The sequence below is a fragment of the Rhea americana genome, unplaced genomic scaffold, assembly GCF_003343005.1.
Source record: "Rhea americana isolate MKP2758 unplaced genomic scaffold, rheAme1 scaffold_43, whole genome shotgun sequence".
NCBI classification, from domain to species: Eukaryota; Metazoa; Chordata; class Aves; order Rheiformes; family Rheidae; genus Rhea; species Rhea americana.
Genome location: NW_028186568.1, coordinates 3,051,377 through 3,073,157, shown reverse-complemented (window position 1 = coordinate 3,073,157; position 21,781 = coordinate 3,051,377). Strand labels below are relative to the sequence as shown.

General features: G+C 37.0%; 1 protein-coding gene across 2 annotated transcripts in view; it reads right to left on the bottom strand.

Moving 5' to 3' along the window:
* Positions 1-1,302: 1,302 nt before the first annotated feature.
* RAB4A (RAB4A, member RAS oncogene family) overlaps positions 1,303-21,781 on the bottom strand; it is a 27,393-nt gene continuing 6,914 nt past the window's right edge. For both annotated transcript variants that reach the window (XM_085315484.1, XM_085315483.1), the window contains exons 2-8: positions 15,867-15,947; positions 14,507-14,621; positions 12,931-12,993; positions 11,128-11,282; positions 10,048-10,143; positions 5,935-6,096; positions 1,303-4,640 (exon numbers count right to left, since the gene is read on the bottom strand). In XM_085315484.1, the coding sequence (XP_085171610.1) occupies positions 5,981-6,096; positions 10,048-10,143; positions 11,128-11,282; positions 12,931-12,993; positions 14,507-14,621; positions 15,867-15,947 (626 nt within the window). In that variant the 3' untranslated portion in view covers positions 1,303-4,640; positions 5,935-5,980. The remainder of the gene's footprint in view (positions 4,641-5,934; positions 6,097-10,047; positions 10,144-11,127; positions 11,283-12,930; positions 12,994-14,506; positions 14,622-15,866; positions 15,948-21,781) is intronic.

Here is a 21,781-nt window from a genome sequence, read left to right as displayed (position 1 = left end):
TCCCCCTCATGGAAGATGATACAGGTTTCTGGTAGGTGCTATCAGTATGAAGACTGGTGTAGGGTAAAGCTAATTAATTAGTTATAAATCCCTCTGAGCGCTGAGCTTGTCTCTTGTTCTTAAAACATACAACTGTCTTAACTGTCTCAGAAGAACTCTCCTATGGATTCTTTTCCTGCTATCCTTTTCACAGTGACTAGCTTTCCCCAGCAATCACCKAAGGGGGAAAAATAGAGCCTAAATGCAGACAGACACTGTTTGAAATGCTATGCTACCTGAAGCCTTTATAAAATGTTATTTAGAACTCTGGAAAAAGGAGGTACTGTGGGGAGAAAAGCAGAAAGCTGCATCTTTAAAAACTGTCATCTTGCAAGTGTTTAAGATTTAGGAAAATTTATTAAGGAGTGGCTACATTAAAGCCCTATGTGCTACTGGCTTCTACAGAGAGAGGAGACAGCTAAGACTGGTGTTTTTTCACTCTATGGTTTTATAACAAATTTAAGTGCACCATTTTCTTTTGTAAGCTTTTTAATATGGTTTTCTTTCAGCATAGAGAATGCAAAYACAAATGATTTGCACAAAGCAATGGGGCTTCTTCCTAATACTCCTTTTTAAGTTATACAGGTGCTGGGAAATCATGAGTCCAAAGATTCCTAGTTGGAAGAGACTGAGAGGACAGGCCCACTGTGTGTAATTCAGCCTGAGCTGCCTTATATTCTAAGGGGAAGCTTATGAGAAGAGTAAATACAGAATTCAAGCTGTACAGAAACATCTTAAGCATTGCCAGCTTGTGATAACATTTTGCAGGAGATCAACACTGCTTCAATGTTCCCTAAAAAGGAGCTGTGTGGCCTTTAGCACAGAAAGGCAGCTAGAAGGAAGTTAGGTGAACTTCATCCAGCTTTGCAGTCCTAAGCACTCAAGGACAGGCACAAGTGGAGCAAAATTAAGTCCTGAAGGCACCTTGCATTTGTTCCATGTCTAACTTGGGAGTAGCAGCAGAGCTCAGGTGCCTGGGCCCACTATGCTGGAGCTACCTGAGCTGTGAGGGGCCACAGCAGCTTCAGACAAGCAGCAAGATGGCTTGTGTACAATGCTGGGGCAATGACTGCTTCCAGCTCCTGGGAAATGTGCGGAAGCCTTCCACTTTTCATCTCCTGCTGCTTTCCTAGCCTAATAACTGACTGTATCATGCCTTCAGCAGAAACATTTGGTTTTTCAAGACCATCTGCAGCTCTTGTTTAAAGAGGTAGCTTAGCTGGCAAAATTTCTATAATAAAGTTTGCTATAGAACACCTAGAATATCAAGAAAAATTCTTTATTCAGTGTTAGATATAAGCATCAAATGAAATAGTGTAGTCCCAACAGACTCATTAAAAGGCAAGACAAAGGCTTTTATATGACATTTAAACCTTTTAAAGTCAAACAGCTAAAGCTCCACAACCAATAAATTCTAGTATGTGTTGTGCCTCTTGTATAATAAAACCCTAAGCCMTCTGGTTTTTGGTAGAGTCACTGTACACTAAAACATATATGGGTTAAATATTTACCACTTTATTTAGGTGAGCTAGGGTTTGGTTTGCCCTGTGAACTGTAATAAAGTTTAAAATCTACCTCAGGGCTGTTACTGGCATGATGTTTATTTTTATAAATATAAAAACAATCTTTAGAGGAGAAAATAGTAAGCAATGTGACATGCACTGCTGAGAGCTATTTCTTCTAATAGCAGATCCCTCAACAGTTGTTGTGTTAGAAATTTTATGCTGCATATCCATAACATAAAAAGGTTGTACCATTTTACAAAACATTTATATTAGCCTTGTTAATATGTACTAATAGCATATGGRTGCACTTAAAAATAGTAGAAACCATGTCAAAATGGATTATAAAGAAGTTATTCCTTCTTTCCTTGTGGGAAGAGGAGAGCTTAAGACAATTGGTTACAGGAAACAGTAGAATTGTGCTTACTACTTAACTCCAGGATCTTTATCAAAATGATCAGAGCTAGTATGAACCAGAGGCCAGTCTTCTAGATAATGGTAAAGGTGAGTGTAAAAACAAAAGAAAAAAAAACCAAAAAAACACAAACTCCCTAAGACTTGAGCAATACACTGCTGAAAGAAAAGTAACAATTAAGTAGTCCTTTCCCTTTCTTTTCAGCTGCTAGTGTAACAAGGGAAAGAAGTTCTGATCAAAAGCCAATTCCATTTCAACCATAGTAATAGTGACAGAAGAGAGACCTTTACCTGTGCTACATCGGAGCAGTTTTATCAGTGTACCAAGAACTTTGATTAAATTATGAGAAAGGAAAAAAACCCAGACTCTCTGATACCTCATTTTTCTACCATTTCAGCATTGGTTTGGGGTTTTAGAAACTCCTCCCCACCTCCAGCCTCTGGCAGAAATACAACATAACTCACTGAATGATATATTTGGATTGGTTGAGGAGGTAACTACATCCAACACCTATTTTGGTGGATTTGCTTTTTGGTAATTACTCCCAGCTCTAGGTAGTGAAAACAAGTAACATGAATGAGAATTAAGACAGGTAAGGTCTTGTAAATGCTGGATTAAGCCGCTTCAAAAACACTTTACAATCTGAACAGATTTATGTAACAAATCCAATCTTGCATGACATAGGCAATAGAGGAATATATAACAAAATAATCTCCTTGGATCCAACAGCCTTTTTAAGACTTAACCTAGGCCTTTCCATTAGAAAGCAAACTTAATTCTTTAGACTTTTAATTTGGAGATAACTTAGCTGTATAACTTCTAGAAAAGCATCCATTTGAACCAAAAATGTCAGGACAAAGGGAATATTTTTAAACACAATTCCATGAAAGATGGTAGCATTGCTTCTGTGCTATAACTGCCCTCTGAATTACAGCATCAGCTGTGTTTTAGTTTTTGAACATGCATTAGGCAAGTGTCCCCTTAAATAGAAAAGATTCCTATATAGAAAATAATAAAGTACATTTGAGATTTCAATAGTAGGTTCAGATCAAATTATTTTCTGTGTTAATGTGTACTCCTTAGGAGACATCCAATTCCTAGTAGTACAACTAATTAAGTAAAAATGTCACTAGTAATTTCCATCAGTGCCACTATTCTGGTGCTGTTCCCCCCCCCACACACACACCATTTCTTTTCTAGATTGCATTTAGSTATCACTAGAAATACTATACTAAATTCCTTAGCACCTTGCCTGGCAGTACAAAAGCCACAGTGGTTCTGGCCTCCCTCTTGAACCTCCGCAAGTCTCTTCCTCTTCTGTCTCCAGCAGAGCAATAAGGACAGGATTTCTAATCTGTTGTCCCACACCCTCTCCCCACAATAAAAGGAGGGTAGGAGGGAAGTTCAAATTGCATGTTTTAACATATTAAAATCAACACAAATGCTGTAAGTCCCCTTRATGATTTTCAGGGGGACAAAGAACTAGGTAAGCAGTGTGCTTATTTTTTTTCTCCCTCCGTTRTGTGAATCTCCTGGGGGTGATACAGACAGCTCTACGTAGAGTGCACTCACAAAGGCAGAGCCCCAGCAAGATGGACTGCAAGTTCCCAAATGTAAAGTCTGTTTTTAAAATTTCAAGTTCTTAATTTTACTTTATGAAYGTTTAAAACACAAGAAATAATTGATATTTTAAATTTCTTACATTCAGCATACTTTGGAAGAACCCACATGGGTTCAGTTTGTACCTTACCAGATGTGCTTTCAGCAGAAGTCTTTTTTTCCATAGCTTTGCTAGTGATAAGAGCTTAAGAAACATCTTATCATGATCATCCTCTGCAAGTCCATGCCCCTGGACTACAGTTGTAAACAAACAGAATATGCACAGTTCTGTTCACACATAAATATTTCCTCATGACACCAGCGCTATACAAAGTATCAGGACCAAGCAAACAGAAAAATCCAAAATCCAAGTAGTCAACAGCCATTTGCTACTCACTTAGAAATAGTTTTTCTAAACTTTTGAAGTTTGACAAAAGACCTTTGAAAGATACTTATTWAATAACTGTGAGAAAATAGGGTAGGTGCACTTCAATAAAAATGTCTTTTCCAAATTGTCATATTAGTAAATATAAGTAAAGGTCCTAACCATGTATTCAGTATTAGTCATATAAACAGCTTGCAGAATGTGCCAAACTAAGGAAAAAAAAAATCCATCACTGACAATCAGTGCCAGAGGCTTTATAATTCAGGTAATAAATATAACCTATTGTGCAACAAACAAACATGATAAAGCCTACCTCAGTTAAATTTTAGTTTATATGATAAAAAAATAAAGTATTACTGCTGGTAGTGCAACATTCTATCTTCATATATAAGTATACCATGCTTTGTAAATTTACCGTTATATTATATACAGTATATAGCAATGCTTTAAACTAAAGATGAAGGAACAAAAATAGGTTATGGGAAGTGTTTACATACAGGTAAGAGCCCTAACATCGTCCACCAAATTATCAGGTTTGTTTTGCAGTCTTTTGTGTCACGTGCACATTCCTGCATCACATTACACAGTTCACTTTGTCAGCAGTGGTCTGCTCCTGTTTATATAKAGTTGGAAGATCTTTTAAGAAAAACTGCATAGCCTTCAAACTGTCTGTTTCTTCAAACACCATTTGTATGGACAGCTGAAAAATATGAGAGCTCTATCACTTACGCACATCTGATCAATCTTAAAGCTCAATTTCTGAAATAAGTGAACATGCACTGCTGTACAGCTATAACAGAGTCAGACAAAACAGATGCCCTATTTAACAGCCTTTTTGTTCAACAATCATATTTTATGTAAGTAAAATGGGAAGAAAGATTCCTATGTATGATTTTAAATTCTGAGCTTTAATTGGGAGCTGAGCTCGCAGAATATAACCCCCTCCCTCCAAAGTGAGATTACAGAATGGAATGCAGCCTTATCTAATGTTCTATAAAGCTTCTGCTGGCAGTTTCAGTAACGTGGTGTCCATTGTTCAAAATGATCAAAATGAATACAGTAAAAATAATATAGTAATTATGCTTTCAGTACTAGTTTAGTTTGATATCACTGCGCTCATTTGTTAGAGAAGTGAGAATTAGTAATGCCAGAATTACTCCATAGCAATTCCTTAACTATCCTCATTATTGACTGAGGGAGAAAGGACTGTCCTATCCATTTACATATTGCAAGGAGCTAGATAAAATTACTAAAAACTGAGAAGCATCTAAGAAAGATAAGTGTTTATGAGAAAGACTAACTACCAGGCTGCATTAGGGAGTAGATTATGAGACTTTTAGCTCCCTTTGCCTATTACTGCTAAAGGGAAAAATCTGTTCCTCACTTCCTCTGTTGGGTGTCTTTGGAGGACAGTGCTCCCATGCTACAGGCTGCAACAGCCCTAGGGAGCAGCTTGCTTGAAATAGCAACACTGCTTAGGCAGCAAATATTACTAATCTTTAGTCGACATGGCAGTCAGGAATGGGAACCACTTTGGGCTGTTTTTCCTTTAAAGGGCACAAAAATTCAGTGAAAGTTTGGAATCCAATACTAACTTTATTTTTCAAGCCTGTTTTAGTCTTTAAAMTTTGTATTTTCAGAAGAGACTATACAATAGCTTTTAACAAGATTCTGGTTCAAGATACTGCACCATCCATTTCATGAATTCTCATTTCCAGTAATATTTTCCCATGGTACCATGGATTCACCTTCTCTTCAGTGGATTAGGTAACTATAAATGGTATAATGCCTTTCAAAGATATACAGAATTTTTCAATGTTTTCAACCGCATTATTCAGAATAAGTGAAAAAAAAGATAAACATATAACCACAAATATTTAGCAAGATCATTAGTTTTCCTTTGGTGGGTAGACGGTAGAATAAAAATCAAGCATAAAAACTCAGTTCTACCGTGCATTACTTCTACCAAATACCCCAAGATTTTGTAACCTTACCTTTTATATCTAAGGTCAGTATTTGGGATTTTCATGTTTTGTTTCTTTAACACCCACATTCCTGAGCACTTTCTGCTTGTGCTCTTCGTGGTGATCTCAGCTGTCTCAAAGCAGCATCTCCATACTGAATACCTGAGCCCATTCTTTCTGGATCTAGTTCTCCTGATGAGAAACAAAATGGTCACAGACGATGGACCACTTATATTCTAAGTTAAAAAATAACATCAGATACAAATAGATAACAATGTTCTGCTCTAGTGATGAAGAGATCTACAGCAATTCTGTCTGCCTTCAGGCAATTCCAAACCTGTATCATTTTCTCCAGTAATTTCAGCYGTTTACCTTAATCATAATGACAAAGCAGTTGCCCCTGAGTTAAGCTGCAACAAGAAATCTTTTTGCACTATTTCTAACAAAGAAAATGATACACATTTTCTGTGTATCATTTACTTTATGCACACACCATTTCAAGTTAAAAGATACCTGGTTTCAGAGACTGATTTGCAAAAGAAGAAGTACTATAAATACCAAGCCAAACAAAAATGGATCAATCTAACAGCAGGCATCTATAAAGCAATGCTGTTAGAGGAAATAGTCCCAACCTTCCCTGCTTCTGCTGTTCATTTCTCTAACTTGGTTACTCCATCCCCTGTGCCTTTAGAAATGTTTTTACAGCTACGTGCTGAACTGGCCAAGGTTAGAACTGTTCAATTAAAAAGAAAAAGAAAAGGTGAAAAATGTCTCCAGTTCAGATCACTTACTCAAGTTAGCCACACATGTGCAGCCTCAGTAAGTCAGCAAAGTTAGCAGATGACACTGCATTGAGGGGAGCAGTTGATAGGGCAGCATTGTTATTCAGAAAGATCTGCACAGTCTGGAAGAACAGGCTACCAGGAACCTTGTGAAATTCCATGCTACAGATGCAAAGCCCTGCATCCGCAATGGGCAACCGCAAGCAGCGGTACAGGCCAGGCACTGACTAGGTAAGTAGCAGCTCTGCAAGAAGGGACCTGGGACTGCAGAGGTGGGAGAGAGGATGGGTGTCCTGATGGACAAGATGGACATGAGGCAGTAGCACATAGTTGTGGCTGCGAGGGATAACAACACATTGGGCTGCAACAGCGAGAGTGTAGACAGCATAGAGAAGTTGAGACAAGTGATCATTTCCCTCAATGAGAGAGAGTACTGAGTTCAGCTGTGGGTTCCCCAATAGAGAAGTGAGAAACYGGAGAGAGTTCAGCAGAAACCTGAACATTTAAACAGGTAGGGGCTGAAGCACATTACTGGTTATACGGTCAGAAAACAAAAGCTCTTAYCCACAAGCGCAAAGGAGCCAGGAGAGACAACGGCAGGTGGGGAACCCAAATAACACCCTGTCCTAGCTGCTCCCATATCCATCACTGGAGAGTGATTGATCCATCAAGGGCTCATTCCCACAAGCACAGCAGCACAAAGGCAGGTGGGGAACTTGAATTACCTACTGAGAGGAACAAGCACCCTGACCTACTCTTCCCAGGGCTGTCCCAGATCAGCCCTGTGGGCCAGGTGCAAAACCCAGCATGACGTGTCAACATGACCACCTTTTRGACTGAGGGAAATTACTGCCTTGGGTCATAGGAAACATTGTGGGATGCAAAGGAAGAACATTTCTGGATTATGCAAGTAATAYGGGATGTTTAGGGGAGGAATCAAAGGCACAGAAGGCAGGRGGAAGCTGGCCARTTTAGGGAGGAACAGATGTAGGAAACTAGAGGAATAAAGAAGGACTGGTTGCACATAAACAGCACTGGTCAGTATACTTGTCTAACCATGACCCGCACCTCATCAGTGCAATCTGTCCTATCTTCTTATTAAATTCCTTTCCAACTGTCTTAACCAGGTGATGGACTCTCTAATCTGCATTCACATGTGCGACGGATGTCTAAGTGCCAGCAAYCAGAGCCAGAACACAGGGGAGATGGCCCATGTGTCTGTGGTGCCTGCAAGTGAGGGTGTACAAGTGAGTGGGCACTCACTAGCAAGCATCACACCAGACTAGCTGGCAAGTAGATGCAGTGACCTGGTAGCCAGGTACAATATGTTGGTCTTTAAGGAGGAGTTGGCTACCAGAAGGACCAGAGGAGTCCCACTCCTCTGCTATAGCCTGAGTGAAGATCTAAGATAAGATTAGCTCCTGGCTTKACTGCATGTCAAAGGCCAGCTGCTAGAGGGATTGACAGTGTGTGAGTGGGAGTTCTGTACTAGTAACTGGGCTGCTGCCTCAGGCGCTTATATGACTAGGAGACAGCTATTGGGAAAATGAAGGATCCAGGGCCCAGCTACCAGCTGGACTGCGTGTCTAAGCCCAGCTGCTAGAGGGATCAAAATATTATATGTACATCTTACTAACAGCTGATCAGCTGGGGAAGGTAATAGGGTGAGGTTGTTGGTGCTGTCTGAGTGACTGCTGGGTATGTCTGCCAGGTATGTCTGCCAGTGTTGATCTCTGTGGCTGGCCATGTGTGCTATGCATGTATGGGTGTACACACACACAAGCTTTTTATATATGTGTATATACACACACACACACACTTTAATGTATTTATAGATAAAGTATATTTTTTCTATATTTACATAAACAAAATATGTTGTGTGGCTAATTCCTGAAAGAACATTCTCAGCCTTGCTCCTGGTTGGACGTGAGGAGGTGAAGCTGCAGCAGTCTCACCCTCTATCTAACAATTAGATTCAAGCAGAGACTAAACGAGCTTGGTTCATACAGCCTGGAGAAGAGAATGCTAAGAGGTAACCTAAAGGCAGGATTTCATAACCTTAAAAGGTGGAGGTTTACAGAAGACTAGAGCCAGTTTCCACTCAGAAATGCACAATAAAAGGACAACAGGCAACAGACAAGATTTGCCAAAACAGAATTTCTGAATGAACATGAGGGGAAAAAATCTTCACCTTGAGACTGGTCCGGCACTGGGATGTGGCCCAGAGGGTTTGTGRAATCTCCATTCTTGGAAAGCTCTCAAAGCATGCCTGGACAAGGCCCAGAGTAACCTGCTCTCACTTCAAAGCTGACTCTGCTTCAAGCAAAAAGCCACACAACCTCCAGAGGTCCCTTCTACTCTCAAATTTTCCATGATTCTTTGGCTGTCTGAAGCCACAAGGGAGGGGGCAAGCAGTTTGCAGAAGGCAAGACTTAGTTGTCTTGGTAATGTCTCTTTAAACCATTCATGGAACTACAGTACCATGAGAACTGAGCTAAATTTCCCCCCAACACACATACCCCTTTCCCTTTTCTTGCTTAAAATTAAAGGTTTTGTTTGGCATTTGATTTGGTGCAGTAATCAGGGAATTCCCATGAAAGTACTATATTTTTTAAATTAAAAAWTTGACAAGTATTCAAAATGCATCTATCAGACTTCAAAATGGCAATTTTTTTTTAGAATATAGAGATATCAGRTAACTAGAAGATAAGAAAAGCTGCAATGCAGACTAACTCTAATGATATTATCTGAGCACTTAGGAGCCTGTTTCTGATAGAAATGTGTCTGCTTGCACCAAGAAACAGAAATAATTGTATATTTCTATAAAAATAAGTTATGTACCAGTTGTATTACCAGATTTGGAAAAGAAAACAAAGTGGTTTCAAGCAGGACACTTGAGAGAAACATAGTTGCTAGGAAATACCCCTGACATTTTCAGCGTTATTGTTTGAACTCTCTTGACTAWGTTTCCCTGCTATATATGAAAAGCAGAATGAGAAGTTGTGTGTAGTCTACTACTATGTTCTTATTTTGCTTTGCTAAAGCCTGATACTAAAAGGTTTTATGTTTGTAGTGACATACCAACCCACAGAATGCACAGCCTACACTAAGAGCTGACTATTAAGGCAAATGTTGTATAAAAACATCCACAGATTTCCCCCCACCAMCACCTTAGGTATACAGTTGTCTTGAATGTTCATTTTTATTAAAACATATGAGTAGCTGCTGTAAATCAAATGGGCTATTTTACTACAGTGAAATTCTGATTAATTCTATTATAGAACTTTAAATGGTGATATTTCAAATGTATTTAATATTAGAAAACAAAGCATTGAGAGTCAGAATATTAGTCTCAATTTACCTGATTCAATTTTATTGAGTATTTTTCTTGCACACTGTACAAAGGCCTCTTCAACATTTTCCCCTGTTAGTGCACTTGTTTCCAAGAACATCAGCTCTGCATTTGACAGCATAAAAACAATCTCAAGTCAAGTCTGAAATACTCTGATATGGAATTAAAACCATGAACRTTTACAAGAACAATACATTTTTTTTCTTTAACTTGAAAAAACTGTCAAWTTATTCCTGGAAAAATCAGGTTTTGAAGGTAAAAGTTAAAACAAAAAAATTCACAATAAAGCAAGGTCCTCTCACCAACACCACATTTATTTTCTCTTAAATTTATATGCTTCCCTTAGCAAGCGAGAATCAAAACTAGGCTTTTAGSCTGAGTTGTGCATGCAAAATAGCATAAGAACAATTAAAGATTCCCATATAGCTTAATTAATAGAAAATAATATGCAAAAGGACAGCTATAGTGGAAAAGATTATTTATAACCAATACATAGACTGAAAAGACATTTTACTGATGGGAGGACTGTGGCAGAATAGAAAGAATAGTTCAGACTGAGATCAGCTTACCACAGAAGCATGCCCTCAAAGACTGAAAATTCTGAATACTACAGACTAGGTAATAGTCCTCCAGATCCATGCCATACCTGGAACTCACTTTCCCACAACTAAAATGCATTGCTTCCGTCTGTGGCACACTCCATCCAACATTATCTATAATCTGTAAAATCTATAAGAAGCTAAAAACTAGAAAATATTACTCTTCATTTTCTCTCCAGTCCTTAGAAAGCAATGCCTGAAGTCRTACACATTCACTGAGGAATATTTCTAACTACAAAAGGCATCCATCCGTTAAGTAGCAGCTGTGGCTAGACAAATCACTGGTAATGGAAATTAAAGAGTACATGCAGTTCTCATTATCAGCACTTCCCCCCCCCCCATGCTTCTTGTACTGACAGAAATCTCTTTTCTGCAAATATTTGACAAGATACAGTCGGCAAACAAATCAGTTCGTAGCTGCACAGAAACTAAAAAATTTTAAGTATTAAGCATCTTTCAACGCTATGTGAAGATCTTATGTACTACTCACCATTTTCTTGTGCAAACCGGGATGCTTCTAAAAAAGTAACTTCACGATCTGCATCAAGATCCTTTTTGTTTCCACACAGTATTATCACAATATTTTGACTGGCTAACATTCTTGCATCTGTCAACCAATTGGTAAGCGCATTGTAGGTCTCTCGGCTGTGTAGAAAATAGCATTCTTTATTAAAGCATAAACATTTCTAGTGAACAGAAAGGAAATCAGACTAGATTAGAACTCAGAAGGCAAAGGTCTACATTTGTGGCAAGCCACAAACTGCTGCTATGCAAGCCACCTATAGATCTCAAATATGCCAGCTGTAAACTGAGAAGAGCATCAAGCTCCTTCATAAAACTATTTTAAAAAGTTTTTWAAAAACTTAAACTTTTAAAGTTTTTAAAATCAAATCAACGACAGAGGCACCCAATTTCTTCTCAGTGGTTTCTGTGTCAAGAGGGACTAGCCAAGAGATCAAAGCTAAGTGCTGCAGTCTTGATGTTGGATCCTTTTGAAAGCAGTGCCCTCCAGCTTACTTCTCTCTCTCTCTCTCTCTCTCTTTTTTAAACGATTGTTCTGAGAATAAGGGACATAATGCTTCACTGCCTCAATTCCTTTCATCAGATGCCAATTTTCATTAATAAGTTCTGATCTAGACATTAGGTCTTATGATGTATGCTTTACTAAAACACTCCCAGTTGCAGCTCTAAAGACCTCTGGAACTGGAACACCTTTTAAACCACTCCTAGTATAGTTCAGAGGGACAACTCCAGATGAAAGGGGAACAGATGATCAAAAAACATTTATATCCCATGGTGAGTTATACTAGTCTACTTGCAGCTTCTGAGWAGTAGTAGTTTGTTATAAGTCACATAAAAAACAGAGGTTGGAAGACTTCAAAATAAATAAATTGCCTAATCTAGTTTCAATCTCTTGTTCATGAAATCTAGGGATAACATACTGAGTTACTAGTTAACAAAAAWATCCAACTGATACTTAAGTTTTAAAGGCAATGATAAAAAATTATTTTTACAGAAAAGTCATGGTCCTGAAGTTTCACCTTTCTGTAAAGACCAATGTCTGTAATGGTATCACAGGCAGTTAGTTACCTGTACACAGCATTAGTCAAACAGAAAAAAAGACCTAAGTGAATCACCATTAATCAAACACTAAATTTATCTGACCAGTATCAGTCAATGGTAACCAAAAAAAATTTTGAAAGTGTGTAAAGGCAAGCTATTTGATGGTCAAGTATAATACCAAAAAGAATTTACGATGTAGAGATAAACAGAATTTTGGGCTATAGTTAAGGAATGTGCTGGTAGAGTGAGCCCCTCTAGAGGACGTCCTGTTATACCGGYGTGCTAATAAGCACTTTCCACAGAGTGATGTACTTCCTTGGTTAAAAGGGGCTAAAGTCTGCTTTTAGTTTGTGTCATCCTGTCAGTGTCAGATTATTGCGTGTTTTGAAGCTATCAAATTGAGCAAAACCACAAGTGTAAAGGACATTTGGAGAACAGCATAACACGCGTACAGTGACCTTCCCAAGTTTATTCAGTTTCCAAGAATCAGTGGTTGCAAAGCTTTCCAAGCCAGTAGCAGTATTGCCTGTAGTCTGCCACGATTAAAACACCTACTGGTGGGCCAGTCCCCCATACATTTGTCTAATCCTTTTATGAGGCTGTTTACACTTAGGGACTTCACACCATCTCATATAAGATCCAAAACTTAAATATATGTTGTTTAAAATGGAAATATTTTTATATGTATCCGACAGTCATTAAACAAAAATCAAGTTGTTAACTTTATTACCTGGTAATATCATAGACAAGCAAAGCACCTGCAGCACCTCTGTAGTAACTTCTTGTTACAGACCTGCAATAGAATTACAGATGTATGTTTCTGCAATATCTTCACTGTTGCAAATCTGAGTTAACCTAAGATAATCTACACTGTGACAAGCAGCTCAAAAATTTTTAAATTAAATAACATGAAATAAGTTATATTAAATCACTTCACATGGATTTAGATTAACAATCAGTTATGTAGCAGCAGCAACTTTTATAACTAGGCTTCTGATGAAGCACTTTCACTAAATGTAGCCATACAAGGYTTCTCATAGTCCATTATGATCTGTGTTGGTAAAGGTACACATACCATGGTAAAGGTACAGAACTGGGAGCTGATGGCTGTACCTGTGGCTTGCAAACTGTAAGTAACTTATATTTGAATTCTCAGTGATGAGTAAAGAACAAGTGGGCTAGCTGCCATTTTACAATTTAAGACTCTTGTTGAAGAGAAAGAGGTAAGGAAAGTAAACTTCAAAAGGTAGAGGAAGAAATAAACSAAGTACATGAAGTGTTATCAACATTAAGAAGAAAAGAACAAGACAGATTATAAAAAGCAACAGGAAAAAAAAAAACAAACAACCTGTGAGTCTGAATGCTTGGAACTTAAAACAGCAGAATTTGCATGAACCTCCAAAGTATGCAGCCTCCAATCTCTTAAGATTCTCCAAAAAATCTGGCCAACAAACTGGTGAGATCTCATTAATGGAGAATACACATCATTGCTTTGCTTTGTGTAGTCATAAACGCATCCAATAAAACTTGTCTGACAGAAGGCACTGGTTTATCTGGATCGCTGCCCATTCAGCTGYCCATTACCCAGACTTCTACCACTATAGTCACCCTTGTTAACCATTGCTGACAATTAMTATCCCCTTGCCAAAAACAAATAAAGCCCCCAAAACCACAAAGCTCTGTGACGGTGAATGTACTCAGGAATATATCAAATCTCAACTACTGAATTTGATCTATACCTCAGATACATGATACAGTGTTAGAAGTACATTGGCAATTTTAAGTCAAACACACTTTCTTTACGGAAAGATAGAAATTTCAGTCTGTCTAGAAGTCTGTTTAGCCAAATAAGCACAAAAACTGATTTTTCCCCTTCTGATAAAATAATACTATGAATTGTTCTCATACAGATTTTGACTGGCTTACAACTTCCTAGCATTTACTTGTTCTCTCCAGGAGAAGATCTAAACTAAGTATACATACCTCGATTAAAAAGTTTCAGTTTGGCCGGTGAACAAACTTTTCACTGTGTATTCTACATATATTCCTTAACTATCACACAAAATACCCAATGAGAAGAAGGGCAGAAGCTCAGTTCCCACAAGTCAGCACTATTTTACTTAAATGATGGATCTGTATACCCAGCTTGAAAGATCCGGCCTAGTTAACAACAGCAAAGCAGACATACTCTGTGTTCCACTGACTCAGAAACTGTGCCTATTTATAAACAGAGATAAGTATTGCCAAGCACTCACAATGCAAGTTTAACAACAAAAAACATTTATTAAAATGAATGAAAAAGGTACCTGAACCTCTCTTGTCCTGCTGTATCCCATATCTGCAGTTTTACATATTTACCACCAACGTTTATGATCTTTGAACCAAATTCAACTCCTATAGTATGATTTGAGTCATCTTTGACTAAAAAAAAAGAAAGAACAATAAAATCAGATTTAATATTTAGAGAATATTTAGAGAGAATAATTARTTTTACATAATACAATTTAGGTAGGATCAAAACGCTTCAATATTCAAATTACAAACTGTTTCCTCTACACAATTCATAATTCTACTGCCACCACTCAGAAATAAATACTTCTTACAATATTTTGAACATCCTATTTCATTCAAAGTTATTAGTAGCTTAATTAAACTACTTGCTCTCATTAACAAATTATGGCACAACTTCTATATACTTTATTCAGCTGCATTTTCTAATACTCTGACCTAATTTAAAATGGCAGTTAATGAAAAATCTCAACACAAAAAAGACCCAGTCTTGCCCCAAGGTAAGCAAAATACATTTCTTTTAAGTAAGAAGTTAAGACACTTGCTCTACATACGCTGCTGATATCACAAGATTCTTAGCAATGTACATCTGCCTACACCAGAAGCAAGGTCATGCCCCAAGTTCAATTATAGTCTCATATTGTGTTTCTTGATAGTTATTTATTATCATCCTAGAGCTGGTCTTCAATGGGTAAGATGAATTACCTTTCATCTGAGAAAGACAGACACCCTGGATTTAAAAACATTTACAAATGCACATTAATTGCCTAATAATGATATTAACTTCATTATAAAAAGGGAAATTTTCTTTCCTATCTATCCATAYCTAAATAACATTTAGTACATTACAGCAGAGGGTCTACCAAGCTGTTAACATAGGACATGTTAACTAACAAAGAACACAGAGTATCTAGCTATTTTAGAAAGAGAGTGGATGTTGGGAAATCTGAATTCTGTGCAATAAGCTTTCCAGATCTATTCAAGCAATTCAACTTTTTCTTTCATCTGCTCAATATCTTTATAGAAGATCTAAGATTTTATCATTTATCTGGGAAAGATTATAACYGTAAAATTTAATTTTCACACAAAGAAAGCACATGTTTTCCAACAACACTGTTATGTTTAATTGACCTGACTGATACTGTTCAACATCAAGCTTTTGATCAGAGGGAAACCGCAACAAAGATTTACATTATGGTTCTGAAAAAAGTTGACAGATAAAATTCTCATCTATCCAAACATATGAGTTATATACACTTCCCTACAAAGATGTACAAAGTGAAGAATGGATATTCATACATCTCTTACACTTATTACAGAGTCTTCATCTATAGTACAAGGCAATGGASAACTCTTAATGTGTGCAGGTATACTCACATTTCTTCTCAATAAACTGATGCAGTAAACACGATTTTCCAGTTCCAGCATTTCCTATGACCAAGAACTTAAAAAGGAAATCTGAAGATTGAAAGAAACAAATACAAATTCATTTGCTAATTTTTAGTATCCACTCATATTTTTGTCACAAGACCAAGTAYACAAGTCAGCTACTGTCTATAAGCTGTAGCTTTTAGCTATAGCTAATACAAATTATTCTATATAACAACTTTATTTTAAGAAATTGACAATAGTACAAAACAACTCAGATTTTTTCCTCTCCATATTATTCACTTTAATATCAACATCTCTGACTGCTTAATTCTCATATTCCATTTGTTCCAGTTTTGAGTATTATAATGGAGTKTTTTCCCTATGTTTACAGGCAAGTAGAAGCTTCTATTTTGGTTGGCTGCTTTCATGTTTCCTCCACATAGAAAGTTACGACAAAGTTACTTCCAGTACTTTAAATACWTATGAACCATTTACATCAGCGTTCATTAAGCAATATGTGTATTGAAGATCTATGGCCTGTTTGTATTTTTAATGGCCATATATACTGCTTTAATAGTACCTCTCCAGATGTACTTTCACTTTTGCCTAAAGATCAACAAAAGCTTCCTTGTCTTATTTTCAAATCACTGTGATTTCAAACCATCGTGATTAGAAAGTTTACAGTTGTTTCCCCAATAAGCAGCCATCCCAACAACTGCTACAGTTCTTGAGTAATGACTAATTTTTAATCCCAGCGGCTTCTCCCCCCCCCAAGTCATCTTCACAACTTTATTGTAAAATCTGTATTATAAACATAGCAGGTCACTAGAAGACATCATATAAGCAAGTGATTAAAGAATTATGTTTGTAATGTAATATGAACAAAAATAAACTTTTTCACAAACAGTTCAGAGCTGTCCAATGGGTTACACATATTGGCTCATAGTCTAATTTTCTTATTCCCTACCCTTATATCAAGTATGTCAGAGCACTGATAGTTTGAGGCCTTAGTTTTACAGCTTTCTGYGGGCACATTAAATGGAAACTTCCACTAGCCTTTGCTTTCAGTTGCCTTCTGAATTTTATTAATMTTTACAGCGAGGCAGTGTTGTACAAAGGATTCCTACTATTTTGCAAGTTATCTTTGCATGGTTTTTCTAGTTTCAAATGTTATAACAGACTTTGATATAAATTCCATTTTCTGCTCTCCTCAGAAAGAGATCGGCTTTTCTTGCTCACAAATAGGATCATTTATGCTCTCAAGACACTCTGTACCAAACTCCTCTCATTCTTCACGCCCCCACCCAGCTGCTTATGCTTTCTCTGCAAAAAAAAAAAAAAAGTTAGAAAAGGGATTTTGCTGCTTTGTGAAAATTATGTATATTATTTCCTAAAAAGGAGGGCATTTCATCTTGTCATCTCAACTGCAAAACACACTGATGCTCTGAGAATGCTTCAGATCATCAAACCTTCACTTTTAGTATGAAACATACACATATCATAAATAGCCTCAAAGTGTTAGGTAAAAACAAACAAATCTCTAAAAAAAGATTAAAGTTTCTCTTTCTATGGACCAACTAGCATTACTGTAGCACCAAATAGCCTAGTTTTTAAAAAATAAATACATATATTAATATATAATGTGATATATGTTTAAAAAACATTGAGAGCATGTGTAGTATGTGTAATCTCACTGATTTTACCACTTTCAAAAAGTTCCTCAAAAAGCGTGAAGACATTCTAGGACACAGTCCCAAATAAAACAAACACTTTCTGGTGTTCTTAATTTCTCCAAAAATTAATATGAAATTCAGCTAAAACTGGTGAATATATGCTGAATGTTTATTATTTTTTCTCATTAAAAACTCTTTTAAAAATTCAAGTCTTCTTCCTTTTCTCCATGGAAGACTCATACTATTGACAGTAGTATACCAACTAACGTCAAAGGAAAACACAAAACGAAAAATACCCAAACTCTATTCCTACTTTAATTTGTTCTTTCATTTTGAGCCCTGGTTGTTAAAGGTGGTTTTTGAAGCCATATTTTGCAATCCACAAAATCATGACAAGCAGCCAATTTAACAAGCTGCTCCATTCTGGGCAGAGAGCCTGTAGGCAGGTGAGAAATTCTGAGCATTGACTGTGGTGTCATGGTTTAGGGCTGGGACTGATATGGAATAGCTTCAGAACACCAGTGTATTTTTCCTGGGCTGTTCTAAATTGAATTGTCTTAAATTCTGCTCTGAAAGCAAGGTTGACATTTGGAGATTTTATATTTGTTTCTTTAAATTGATACTAATAGCACTATTCTAATAGCGCGCCCAATAGACTCCCAATTCCTACCAAAATTCAGTTGTGCTATACAATTACGAGACATTAACCAAATGATTTATTTGCAGAAAAGACTGATCATTCTACTTGCTTAGAAAATACATACATATATGTTTTCCCAGCTGCTGAAATAACAGTGATTTAAGTGATCTGTAGCAACAAATTTCTTGAAGTAAAATTTGAAACTCAAGTTACCATTCACTCATTTGCAGTGTGGAAGAAAGAAGAATCTGTTCTATAGATTCCATTCCCATAGAACGTAAGTACAAAAAGCCTTCTAATAAAAACTGAAGGCTTTTTGTACCAAAGAAAGCAGAAGTGTTTCAGATCATGCATATTTGTAAAGTAGAACATGCAAATTCATAAAATAAAGTGACATTTTGACAGAATTGCTTTTGTGAATATAACTTCAATTTAAACTTTGATTTCCTGTAAATTCTTCAAATGAAGGAAAAGCTCTCAATCAAATCTTTTTAGAAGTAGTTTAWCTGTAAGTATTGGATAACAAATTTCAGAAAAAAATGGAATGTTTGATCTACTGCAGGGAAGGACAAGAAGAGGCATTTGCCAATACCAAAACTCACAAATACTCACATTTAGCAAGCAGAGAGCCTTTTAGCTTCACAGTGCAGCATATTAACGAATAAGAATAGCTATTATCTCCCAGGATGCTCTAGGTGACCCTGCTGAGCAGGGAGGTTGGACTAGATGATCTCCAGAGGTCCCTTCCGACCTTACTGATTCCATGATTCTCCCTGTTCTTATTTTGGAACTTTTTCTTATTTCTCACAGAGAATGACAACCATATCAACAACATTTTTACAACTTCTCTGTTGTTTGTTTTAGAACATGAAATATGTCGTCTCTGGACTGTATAGTTACATCTACAAATTTAGCATGGTTCAGAAATACAGAAACCGAACAGATTGGAAAAATAGCTTCTTTTGGTCTAACTGTAAYGTTATTGTACACTCAAACTCAGTCAGTAAAAATTTCCATAATACTTATTCTTTGTAATGGCACTGAATGCAACTCATTCTAGTTTTTGTACTACTGCTGAACTGCTGTAGTTTATCTTTTAGTCTCCTCTTCCCAGAGGAGTTAAGTGACTTCATTTCRAAGCCTGTTTTCTTTCTCTGCTATTGACAAAGAAGCTCTGAACTCCAACATTCCAGTTAGCTGCCAAGGCTGTCACCCTAGAGAAGTTTTTCTTTTGAACTCTGTTGTTCCTCCTTCACAGAAGCTGAAAAGGAACATCATTAAGATATTACAAATTCCTCTCATCATGCTGGATACTAAAAGGCATAAAAAAGTKAAAGTACTTTGCCTGTAAATAACATCATTATATAGAGAGGATGTAGGAACAAAACTGTAAGCCAAGAGGAAAAGGGGTTACAARACATGCACTACAGAAAGCTTCAAGAGATAAAAGATAGCACAGCACGCCTATTTAAAGAAATCAGGGAATATAAGGAATCAGCTTACTCCCCTGTGTGAGCCACATGCATCACCCGGTTCTGTACCGGGTAGRGGGTACAGGGAAAAATGCAGTTGGACTGATCCTTATTTTCTAGCACAGGTGGAAAAGGATTAAGTAAAGTCTTGGCTTCACCCCAAACATACACCAGTCAGTACATCTAAACTCAGGGGAAGGGGGGGAGGAGAGGAGGAAAAGGAGAAGAGACAATTGTGGGCTTTCACTGTACCATGGGAGAGCAAAACAGATGGCTGATGTAGAAACCATCCTCAGACATCCAACCTCCTCCTCTGCYTAAGGTCTGCGGCAGCAGGAACAAYTGAACAGTTTCTGAACTACATTTTCAAGATTAGGYTGAAGTAATGTGAACTAAATTGTTCCTCCTAACATAGAAGGGAGGAAAAAGGCCAAATTATAATCTTCAATCACAGCTCAGTCTCCCTCCATTTCCTTGATAGTGGGTTATATGTGTTCACTAATTCCGAGCCTTTGGAAATTAGCTCATTAACTCCATTAAAAAAAGTTTCTTGGAAGTCACACTTGTTGTCTCCCATCTCTTCTTTCTTATATAGACTTCTGCAAAGGAAGTGCTCTGAGCATCTGCCAGTAGGGGTGCTTGACTCTAAATGAGAGAAAAGGGCAAAATTTCCTAATTACTCTTTTATCTGGTAATAAGAATGAACAAGATAAACAGATAAACCTGTATCTATTCAAATCAGCATACATAATATTTGCAAGAGGGAGGCTTGGTTTCCTTACAAGCAAAAGCAGAGCTATGTCTTCTAAGCAACAAAATAAGCTTTGAAATAAACTGAAGGCCAGCATGATAAATACAAGGATCATCTGATAAAGGGGGTGCTAGAAAAAAAAGCATGAACTGAATACTCCAAATCAAAAAAAATTTAAGAAAGACCAAACATCAAAAAAAAAAAAAAAAAAAAACAACACACCTCTCGTTTCAGAAAAAAGAGGTTGAAACCTCACAGCAAAATTAAAGTTATACAAAAGCTAGATAGCAAAATGACATTGAAAAAATCAAAACATTTTACTGAATATATCTGTTCAGGATGAAAAGCCTGTGGCTACATAAGAGTGGTCATAAGCCAGGTGATAAAAAAGAAAAATCCCATTCATGGATAAGCACATGCAGCTGGTTTCAACAGCAATACCAGCACTGAGATGAAAAGATCACTGATCAAAACAGATTTCTGTCACTGGTGGGAAACTCACCACCTACTCCCCCAATACTTTCATCATCCTTCATGATCACTCTAACAGTCACAGGTGTAGCACCTTCCTTAAGAAGGTGAAAATATTTTCAAAGTATAGTCTCTTTCATCTTGCTGGACATCAGAGAGCTGGTCAGAAAAGACATTATTCTTAGGACAATGAACACATATCCCAAAGACTTCATCAAGTACATAAGACTCATGTTTTTATCACTAGAGATTGTTTATTTCCATTTGTCAGATTGGGCTGCTACATATGCGAGGTATGGAGTTTTATAAAGTCAGTCAGGAGCCATACATTAACATATAGAGTACTAACTTTCAGGACTTAATGGGGTTCACTGTTTCCCTGACAGTGTTCTAATACTGACTGCTTATTATTGATTTTTTGTTTCAGTACCTGCTTTAACAAATATGCACATCGTTGTAAAACAATAGTATTTCTTTATTCTATCCATTAAGTCCAAGTTTACGTGAATAAATTAGTAACTTCTTAAAAGCAAAACTTTGGCTTATCAGGAGGTATGGGCTTCAAACCGTAAAAGGTGCAAAATCAATTGTACACTTGATACAAAAGTTATCTTTCTGGCATTCAAAAATACTCATGGAAAGGGGAAAAAAAAAACCACACACACAAAACCTTGGTCCTTGATTTCTTTCAAACATAYCTAAGATGCTTTAAAGAAAGAGTATTTGTAGTGTCATGAAGTCAGCTCAGCTGACTCAGCAGACAAAAGWAAGAACTAGTTTGTTGAGATAATACTAGCCATATAACAAACTGCAAGGGGATTTAGCATCAGATACCCTGCACTCATTTAAGAGGTAGCAAGTATCTTTTCCCCTCCTCATAAAGATGAGGAAATGTAGTTTAACAACCTTTTTTT